Source organism: Hemitrygon akajei, chromosome 21 (assembly GCF_048418815.1).
Source record: "Hemitrygon akajei chromosome 21, sHemAka1.3, whole genome shotgun sequence".
NCBI lineage: Eukaryota > Metazoa > Chordata > Chondrichthyes > Myliobatiformes > Dasyatidae > Hemitrygon > Hemitrygon akajei.
The window spans coordinates 15969689-15980841 of NC_133144.1; the positions used below are offsets into that span (position 1 = coordinate 15969689).

The 11153-nt window shown below is 40.6% G+C and overlaps 1 protein-coding gene across 11 annotated transcripts in view; it reads right to left on the bottom strand.

Moving 5' to 3' along the window:
* Positions 1–11153, bottom strand: part of herc1 (HECT and RLD domain containing E3 ubiquitin protein ligase family member 1) — a 262328-nt gene that overhangs the window by 85743 nt on the left and 165432 nt on the right. For all 11 annotated transcript variants that reach the window (XM_073024866.1, XM_073024869.1, XM_073024868.1 and 8 more), the window contains 4 exons: positions 9125–9323; positions 7617–7777; positions 6307–6423; positions 4329–4557 (listed from right to left, as the gene is read on the bottom strand). In XM_073024866.1, the coding sequence (XP_072880967.1) occupies positions 4329–4557; positions 6307–6423; positions 7617–7777; positions 9125–9323 (706 nt within the window). The remainder of the gene's footprint in view (positions 1–4328; positions 4558–6306; positions 6424–7616; positions 7778–9124; positions 9324–11153) is intronic.

The following is an 11153-nucleotide window of genomic DNA, read 5'->3' on the forward strand; positions in this document are numbered from 1 at the left end:
ATCGGGGGATCAGAGGTGGAGAGAGTCAGCTTGGTGTTATCATTTTGGAGGACCTGTCCTGGGTCCAGCATGCAAGTGCTATTACAAAGAAAGCACAGCAGCGGCTCTACTTGCTTGGAAGTTTGCGAAGTTTTGGCACGTCATCTAAAACTTCGACCAACATTTCTGTAGATGTGTGGCGGAGAGTATTTTGACTGGTTGATTCACTGCCTGGTTTGGAAATAGCAATGGCCTTGAATGGAAAAGCCTACCAAAAAAAAACTGATAGGTCAGTCCACAGCAGTAAAGCCTTCCCCACTATTGAGCACATCTAGACGAAGTGCTTTCACAGGAAAGCAGCATCCGTCATCAAGGACCCCACCACCAGGCTTCTCACTGCCACCATCCAGAAGGTGGTACTATCAGGTTCAGGAACAGTAATCCCCTCAACCATCAGGCCTTTGACCCAGAGAGGACAACTTCACTCGCCACATCACCAAACTGTTCCCACAACCACAACTCACTTTCAACGACTCTTCATCTCATATTCTCAATACTTATTGCTTTTTCTCTTCTTGTATTTGCACAGATATATATGCACACATAATATATATGTATAAAACATACATATACATACACACACAGCGGCTATTAAAAAAAAATATTCACCTACCTTGGAAGTTTTATTGTTTTACAACATTGAATCACAGTGGATTTAATTTGGCTTTTTTGACACTGGTCAACAGAAAAAAAGACTCTTTCATGTCAAAGTGAAAATAGATAAACAGATCTCTATAAAGTGATCTAAATTAATTCTAAATATTAAACAGAAAATGACTGATTGCACAAGTATTCACTCCCCTTTACTATGACACATCAATCATCACTGGCACAGCCAACTGGTTTTAGAAGTCACATGATTAGTTAAATGGGGATCATCTCTGTGCAGTCACGGTGTTTCAATTGATTGCAGTAAAAATACTCCTGTATCTGGAAGATCCAACTGCTGGTGAGTCAGTATCCTGGTAAAAACTATACCATGAAGATAAAAGAACACTCCAAGCAACTCCACGAAAAGGTTATTGAAAAGCACAAGTCAGGAGATAGATACAAAAAAAAATTCCAAATCACTGAGTATCTTTTGGAGTACAGTGAAGTCAATCATCAAATGGAAAGAATATGGCTCAGCTGTAAATCTGCCTAGAGCAGGCCATCCTCAAACACTGAGTGACTGTGCAAGAAGGGGACCAATGAGGGAGGCCACCAAGAGATCTATGACAACTCTGGAGGAGTTACAAGCTTTATTGGCTGAGATGGGAGACTGCACATACAATTGTTGCCTGGGTGCTTCTCCAGTTGCAGCTTTACAGGAGACTGGCAAAGAGAAAGCCAATGTTGGAAAAAAAAACTCACATGAAATCTTGGCTAAGGTTTGACAGAAGTCAGCTGGAAGGAAGTTCTATGGTCTGATGAAACCAAAATGGCTATCAGACTAAACGCTGTTTGGTGTAAGCCAAACACCGCACAACAAAAGCATACCATCCCTACCATGAAGCATGCCGTGGGGATGGAAAGCTTGTGAAGGTAGAGGGTAAAATAATTGCAGCAAAATGCAGGGAAACCCTGGAGGAAAACCTGATGCAGTCTGCAAGAGAACTGCGACTTGGGAGATTTGTTTTCCAGGAAGACAATGACCCCAAGCATAAAGCCAAAGCTATACAGGAATGGCTTAAAAACAAAACTGATGTCCTGGAGTGGCCAAGTCAGGATCCAGACTTCAATCCAATTCAGAATTCTGGGCTGGCCTTGAAAAAGGCTGTAAAGGCTGTTCACTCATGATCCCATACAATCTGAAAGAGCTTGAGCAGTTTTGTAAAGAAGAATGAGGAAAAATTGCAGTGTCCAGATGTACAAAGCTGATAGAGACCTATCCACACAGACTCAAGGCTGTAATTGCTGCCAAAGGTGCATCTACTAAATACTGATTTGAAGGTGGTGAGTATGCAATCAATTACTGTGTTTAATAATTGTAATACATTTTGACCAATTTGTAGAAATTTGTTTTCACTTTGACATGAAAGACTCCTTTTGTTGATCAATGTCAAAAAAGCCAAATTAAATCTATTGTGATTCAACGGTGTAAAACAACAAACCATGAAAGCTTACCAGTGGGGGGGGGGGGATGAATACTTTTTACAGGGTGTGTATGCACATGTTCATGTGTGCACTTTGATAATTAATTTACTTTGACCTTTGAAGTAGAGCAGTAGGAATACATTAGGTAACTACAGCTAGTGAGATACACATCACAGTGAAAGGAAAATTATAATTCTACAGATTAGGATCTATGTACATTTAGAATGGCAAGGGCTGATTAAGAATAGTTAGTATGGTTTCATGCAGGAGAAATCGTGCTCACTAATTTAACTGAGATTTTTCAAGAGGTAACCAAGACGACTGATGAAGACAAAACAATGGATGTATCTACAGGGACTTTAATAGGGACTTGACATGGTCTGAAATAGGAGGCTGGTCCAGAGGGTTATGGTACAAGGCTAATTGAATCCAAAATTGTCTTGAAGATAGGAAGCAGAGGGTTCCAGTGGAAAGATGCTTTTCTGATTTGAAGTTCAAGTCCAGTGGGTGTACCACAGTGACTGGTGCTGGGAGCCTTGTTGCTTATGATCTACATCATATATCAAAGACCTGGATGTAGGGCCAAGTACTAGCAGATGGAATTTATCCTGACAAGTGCAAGGTGCTGCCTTTTCAGAAGACATGTACAGTAAATAGGTTGCTAAGGAAAATGAATAAACAGAGTGATCTTAGGGTTCACGTCCATTGTTCTCAGATAGTGACAATACAAATAAGGTGGTGGAAGAGGTACATGGCATGCATGACTTGACAGGTTTGGACTTGAACCTGGAAGAAGTGTGGCCCCTAGGCTGCAATACGTTTCTCAGATCTATACCAGGGAAGTTTAATGTTGTTCTAATCTGATGATGCCCCAGCCCTTCAGGGCAAATAGAAGTAAAGATAAACTAAAGGTTTAGTGGCAACAGAAGTTCTTGGCATAAAACGGTGGATAGTGTTTTTACATCTTGGTCTTAATGTTATGTTAAACTCTTTCACACAATAAGGAGAGCTGAGCTTCTAATGTGTCTGGTGCCAGTGGTACTACACTCACAGAGCATTGGGCATCTTCCCACAGCTCCAATGGAGGGAAAGGGCTTGCAGGAAGGAAGGACATGGAGAGTTACAGGCAGCTGGAACCGCTGGAGAGGATGCTGTGATTGGAATGGACCATTTGGGCTGAAGGACTTGTTTCCATGCTGTATTACTCTGTGAGAAAATATAAAAGTCAAGATCTTAAGTTGCAACTTCGCAAAACACTAGAGAGAGCACAAAGTAGATTCACCAGGACTCAAATTGAGGAGCTTCGGGGAGATATTGGATTGACCGGGCTTGTTTTCTCTGGAACAAAGGAAGCTCGGCAGTGACCTGATAGAGATATACAAAGTTAGAGGATGGAGTTCTGAACGGGATTTGAGGGGGATTTTGTTTTTTTTTTATTTACAGAGAGTGGCTGTTACCTGGAACTTACTGTTAGAGAAGGTGGAGGAATCATATATAATCACTACATTTAAGAGACAGTGAGGCAAGTTCTTAAATTGGCAAGGCATTAAAAGCTGCAGACCGTTGTGAGCAAATGCATGATTGTAGACAGGCAAAAAGATCAGTATGGATGCAGCGAACAGGAGGGTTGGCTCTGTTTCACTGCTGTATAACTCTATAACTATGATGTAATATGAGCTACGAGATCCATCCTGTGTAAATTACTAATACCAAAGAAATCCAGATAATAACAGTACAAATAAAACAAGAGATTATTCAAAGAGAGGACAAACAGCTCTTGGAAAGTCCTCTCTGACCAACACATGTCCTGACAGGTAGCTAGTTGTCCTGTCACTTCTAGCCTTCAAAATTCGGTTGAGTGGAATTGAAGTGGTTTGATACTCTATGTGAAACTTAACACCCTTAACGCCAAATCCATTCATTTTGGGCAGTTAAAGTGTAATATAGGTTTCTGATTCTCTCAATGTACCTCCAGTGAAGAGTAAGGTTAAACTACAATGGATACACAAGGCACTGCGATGCCGTAACTGGGAGCAGGAAACAAACTGTGGGAGGAACTTAGTGGTCAGGTGGTCTTAATGCAGGAACTTAACCTAAAAACTTGTCAAATCCTTTCCCTTTTTAGATGCCACTCAATTCAGTGTTCCTCCAGTTTAAATTGCAATGCCTTTAAATGAAGCAGTTATTTGTGAATAATAAAGTCACCAACTTACCCCTCACTAAAGCCTTCTTCCACTTCAGTGGCATCAGCAGCAGGTATTTCAGGTGACTGCAGGTAGCCCTGGTCTCTGGACTTATCACCACTGCCTGGAGCGGTTGCCCCATAGCATGAATCCGAAGGTACCGCTGACTGTGGCTCTTCATCCTCTTCTGTACCTGGGTGCTCTATCATCCACATGGCCAACACGGTGATGTTTTGGGCATCTGCTTCTCCTCTAGCACCTTATAAAGTTACGTCAATACAAAAACATTGAGTAAATTTACTACATTGGTAACCCATTAGAACAAAACCAACAGTCAAGGACGACAATCTTGCTGTTCTACCCACCCCACCCCCCGACCTTCCACCTTTGTCATTTTTCAGTGAGAGACAGCAAAAAAAGTCATAAACTGGAGTGACATTCACAGTAGAATGTACATGAGACATCAAAGGCAAGTTGTGCAGCAACCCCTTAGCACAATAATCCTGTGCATAACACAACCTTGCACTGAATGTGGAAAATAGTAAGGTTTGAAATTTACTACTTTCACTCATACTGAGTACTGTTAGAGTAATTAACATCGGAATGGTTTCAACAACAAAGCACACTGAAATTGAACATCTTTTCTAACACAATTCATATAAGAAACCACTTAAAATTTTTAAATCACCTCATATCTGCAATTATTATACCAAAGCAATTCAGCAAATTACTCTTCAAACATAGAGATTTTGCTTTGACAAGAAATTGGTTAACTTCCAGGTACAATGCTAAAGTATTCTATTAAAATCCAATGTAATTTTTTTTTTAAAAGTAAAAGCCAAATGGAATCCATAGGCTGGCAGCCAAATTGAAAAGATTTTTATTTTTCTCAGGCATTGATCTGTTGCCCATCACTGCTTCCCCTTGACGTGGTGCTAAACATCTGCAGTTTTTCTGATTCTAGTGCTACTGGAGAAGAGTTTTCAGATCTTTAGACCAAGTTCAGGTGAAGGAGAAGTATTATTTCAAGGTCAGGATGCTGGTGCTCTTGTGTATTCAAAGCCTTTCTTACTGGTACTCTTCACAGCTTTAGCAGATGCTTTCAGTGTAGTAGAATTAATGTTTAGGATGTGTACTGAGTATTAATCAAGTGGGCTACTTTGTTCTGGATGGCAGCAAACATCTTGTGTACTACTGGGGCTATACTCCTGCGACCACTGGAGTATTCCAACAGATACTGGAAAAACTCTGAGTGTCAGGAAGTGAGTTACTTACTACACGACACCCAGTCTCCGATCTGCTCTTGTATTTATGTTGTTGGTAATGTCTGTTTGGAGATAGTCACTTGTCTGGCATAAATGCTAGTTGTAATTTATCAGCCCATACCCTAATGTCGTCTAGGTCTTGCTGAATGCAAGCATGAACCACTTCATTTGTTGAGAGCTGTACGTGGAGTTGAATCAGATGGGATCTCCAGCAGTGATATACTGGACTGGGATTGATCAACAACCACATCCATTTCCTTTGATACTAACCAGAGGCTTGTTTGCCATCCATTCATTTTGAATGTCTCTTTGATCCCAAGCTTAGTCAAATGTGCTTTGGTATCTCACCTCACCTCTGGAATTCAACTCTTTGTAGCAAGGCTGTGATGAGATATGAATAACATGACTCTGGTGAAATCCAAACTAGGCATCACCGAGGAGCCCACTGAAAAGCAAGCAACTCTTCGGAGCACTTTTGATGACACCTTCCATTACTTTGCTGTGATTGAGAGTAGACTGACAACATTGATTAGCCGATCACAATGACCGTGATAAATTAAATGAGCTGAGGTAAAGCAAATAAATAATAAGAGGTTTCAATATTTGGGAAATGGCCTGTTCACTTAAGGATCAGATTGATTTCTAATAAACCATTTTGCAATATTTTTCCACTAAGGGCGTGATCTATCATAATGGAGGAAATCAGCCTGAAATTAGCTCAATACTTGTAAAAGCAGATTTACCTGTGGCTTCCATGGCTTTTGTAATCTGTCTGAGGGAAAAACCCATTTCCAGAAGAGGCACAGCAATGGGCGGCGGCGGTGGCGAAGTTGAAAGTCTGCTACTAGGATCAGATGAAGCTAATGAAATAAATAATACTTAATTAGCTGGTGGCACTTTACATTTGTACTATGAACTTCTATAGTAGTTTGCGAGGTCTGAGGAATGTTAATCGTTTTAATGCATTTTGTTTCAACATCACAACTCTTGATATTTGAAACCAGATCTCTAAATGCCATCATAAAGAAGACCTTTAGATGGTCCTTTTTTAATGATTCCTTTGGGTTTCTTTGTTTCCTGGCTGCTTGTTAGAGAGAAATCTCAAGGTTATATAATATATACATACTTTGATAATGTACGTTAATAGATACAAGGTACTGCATACCTGTCAAAGTATGATTTTACTCATTTTTCCCTCTCATGGTTTGGTAAGCGAAAACAATTTGGTCAATTTTGTTTTAAGAATGACCAACTTCCAGAATTGGTTTACAAAAGGTCACTAAACTGTAGCTAACAGTGACATAAATCAATATAGGGGCACCATTGAGTGTCCCAGTGTCCTGTCTGGCTGCATCATTGTGTGGAATGGCATCAGACCTCAAGATCCTATCAAGGATAATACAAAAAACTGGCAATGGGATCTCCCTCCACCCTTATTTGTGACATTTACTGGACGTGTTGCATATGAAGGGCCCAGAGCACTGTTGAGGATCCCAACCACCTATCTCACAACCTCTCCGACACACTCATCAGGAAGGAGGTACAGAAACATCAGCTTCTTCCCTCAGGCTGTGAGACTAATGAATACCCTGCTACTACTAAAGTCTCATCTGAGCTGTTTAATATACTGTTTACCTGTGCTGCCCACTCTATGCATTTTGAATAATATTTTATTAACTTAATTGTGGAAATATTTTGTTTTATGTGCTGTGTTGTGTGTGAGATATATGTTTTGTGGGTTGGAGGAACACTGTTTTGTTTGTTTATATTTACAGTACGTACAATACTGTACACATGTACAATAAACTTGAACTTAAGAATTGAGTGAATGGCAATGAATCAGTCAATTCTTTACACTTACTCAAAAAAATCATCCATTAATTGATTGATTGACTAGCAAGTTACTAAGTGCATTTATTTTTTGCTGTACTATTTTCTACTTTAGATGTCCTGCCAATAAACATTATGGGTGAAAATTTGGGAATTAACAGCTGAAGTAAGGAAACCAGCTGAGCTGAGCCCTACTCGAGTAGCATAGTTATTCACTCATTACCTGTTCGGTTCGTCAGTCGGGTGGGCTGCGAGTCCGGTGAAGTGAGGCTTTGCCGTCTACCCACCTCCTCTGTAGGCGAGGTTGGCAAGGAAGACACAGGCGGAGTTTGTGCCCGTCGGGTGGGCAATAATGTGGTAGTTGGGTAACTGGAGAACATTTGTCTGGCAAAGGCAACATAACATGGATTATTCTTCCACAAAAGCGTATCAGAGAAGCAATGTCTTTAGTGAAACCATCCTAGATATTTCTGTCTTGTACTGGTGTAACCTTTTCACTCTCCCACCTCTATCTTTAGAACATCATCAAATCCTGCCACAGACTTTCAGAACTTGCCTATTTCAATATGACTTAAAACTTTAAAATTGTGTTAACAAAGTAACGTTCTGAAGCAATAACTGCATTTACAATAAAGAAATGCAAATGTATTAACCTTTTGAACTTATTGTTGTTTTCACAAACTGAACAGTTTCAACATGTCAAATAATTTTTCCTCATAGTTGGCTAGTCCAGAAGGTTGAGGCATGATGGATCTAAGGTGTGTTGACAAATCTTATCTCAAATAAACTCAGTGATAAGAGTAGAAGGTAATAATGGACAGATCTTTCTCTGACTGGAAGTCTGTTCTGCAGAGATTGGTGCTTGGCACCTTTGTTGTTTACTAACGATTTGGAGGTGAAGGTAGGGATTTTAATTAGAGAGTTTTCAGACTACACAGAATTTGGTGGAGTTATTGATAAGAAAGAAAGTTGTTAAGTGTATGGCAGGAAATAAATCAGCTGGAAAGTTGGTGACGGATAGAATTTAATCCAAACACGTGTTCATAACACACTTTGGGAAGTCAAATTCTAGCAAAACATATAGAACAAGTGGCAGAGACCTTTGAAGCATTGATGTAAAGATGGACCTTGACATTCAGGCACACAGCTTTTATGGTGACACATGTGGAGAATAGGATAGTGGAGAAGGCACTTGGAATGTTTGCCTTGCGTACCAGAGTTAAGGCATCATGCTTCAGCCACATAGAGTTATGGTTTGACTACATTTGGAGTATGCTGGACAGTTCTCGATGTAGCAGTAATAAAGATAGCACCAAAGAGGTTCACCAGTATGCTGCCTGAAATGGAGGGCTCCAGTTGCAAGGAAAGATTGGATAGGTTGGGTTTATACTCACTGGAATATAGGAAGCTGAGGGATGACCTTAAAGAGGTTTAGAAAATAACAAAGAGCATAGATAAAATAGATAGTCAAATTCTTTGCCCCAGCGCACAAGCTTAAGGGGAAGGTTAAAAGATGCAAAGGAGATTTCAGTTGTAAATTTTTCACTCGGGGTTGGTGATTATCTGGAATGAACTGCCAGAGGTGATTGAGGCAGATAAAATTAATTTTAGATGTGCACATGGATAGAAAAGGGATACTGGCCAAATGCAGGTAAAGAGAGGCACTATGGTTGGCATGGACCAGGTGGTCCAAAAGAGCCCATTTCCGTGCTGCACAATGAAAGGACATACCGTAAAAGGCTAAGTGGCATTACACTCGGTGATTCTGAGGCAGGCACAGTTTCTGTGTCTGTGACAGGGGTGGTAGCAGTGGTGGTGTCTTCCAGAGAACTGCTCATGAACGAAGTGGTACTGGAAGCAGAGGGGCTGGTAGTAACAGGTGTCTGTGCTTGTACAGTTGTATCCATCTCTTCAGGCTGCTGGGAGACATCTGCCAGGAATTTACAATAAAGCAACATTAGTTAACCACAACTAATGCAATACTCATTTTATTTGCAAATACAGCAGATTATTTTATATGTATAATGTAGCTGACTAAGCAACTCAAAATCTGAGAGGAAACATATGGAATTCAATTTGAAAATAACAGATTAAGGCAAAGCGCTCCTCAATCACCATCATTTCTCCTGCTTTCAGGTTCTTGTATATATTGACAATATTCACAGTGACATTTGATTATCATAATTCCACATTTGAAATTCAGGTAATTTGCTAATGGATAGTTAGATTAGTCAACCTAGCACAGATTCATTCTAACAAAAGCTCGCATGCAAAGCAGAACTGCATACTCAAGGACTTGAGATACTTTCTCTGACCACAGAACAAAAGAGCGTGAGCACATTTATCCACTTTAGGTTCTCTCTTGCCTTATCAATTGTGCCCCTTCTACTATCTTCTATATTGTCGACTATACCAAGTTTGCCTTCCACCATCATTCTAATGAGTAACATTGCAATCATCGGATAATGATTTTATCTTAAATGTAATGCCCTTCCTTTCTCCTACCCCAACATTACTCAGGGACCTATCCTTAGCTCCCTATTTTCATTGGTATAATCAAAATCATTCTAAAAGACAGCTTGAGCTTCAAGTTACAAAGCTAGCTTGTCAGCATAGCTAACTGATGGATGACATGGGTAAAGTTGACAGCCTGTGCCTTCTACCCCAAAAATGGCAATAGGAAATACAGGAGGGCATAATTTTCAAGTAATTGGAGCAAAGTATAGAAGGGATGTCAAGAGTTTTTTTTTATATAAGCACAGTGTGTGGAACACACTGCTAGAGGCAGATACATTAGGGACATTTTAGAGAATCTTAAATAGGCACATGGATGAAAGGAAAATGGAGGGGTATGTGGAAGGGAAAGGTTAGATTGATCTTGCAATAGGTCGAACACATTGTCAGACTAAGAGTCTACTGTGCTGTACCGTTGTGTTAAATATTCTAACCCCGTTGCCCTTCTTCAATGGCTGCACTGGATGGGTAGAAAATCCACCATCAATCTACCATCAAAAAGGGCAATTCTACCAGCGTCAGTATGCTACCAAATCTGTTCCTTACCCACTGGCTCCATCATTTTCCTCTGGCATCTGTTCAAAACCCAAGCAGCAAGAGCTGCTGACCTCTTCATTTGTATGTTTGTTACTACCATACTTGACTACCGTCAGTTCCTGTCCTCCAAGTCTGACATCATCTACATCTCTGCTGTCTGTGTCCTACCTGTACTGTCCCATTTGTTACCTACACTCCCTTTGGTGTACTGAAATTAGCAATATAAGCATCCGTTAGTCTCGTGAGACCATGGATTTGCACCTTGGAAGGTTTCCAGGGTGCAGGCCTGGGCAGGGTTGTATGGGAGACCGGCAGTTGCCCAAGCTGCAGGCCTTCCCCTCTCCACGCCACCGATGTTGTCCAAGGGAAGGGCACTAAGTGCCTTGCTCAGGGACACAACGTGCTGCCTCAGCTGAGGCTCGAACCAGTGACCTTCAGATCACTAGACCAATGCCTTATCCACTAGGCCACATGCCAACTGAAATTAGCATTACAATTAAAGTACTCACTCTTATTTACAAATCATTTCAAGAGCTTTGCCCTCCCCACAAGTGTAATCTCCTCCTCTTCCTTCGTTTCTGGCCATTTGATGTTGGTTTTAAACTTAAATTGATCCATCATATCTGGCCTTCATTCAACAAGTTTTGAAAGTTCCTTCCTGAGACTCTCTGTCTCTCTCCTCTTTCCTTTAAGGCTTTCCTTAAAGCCT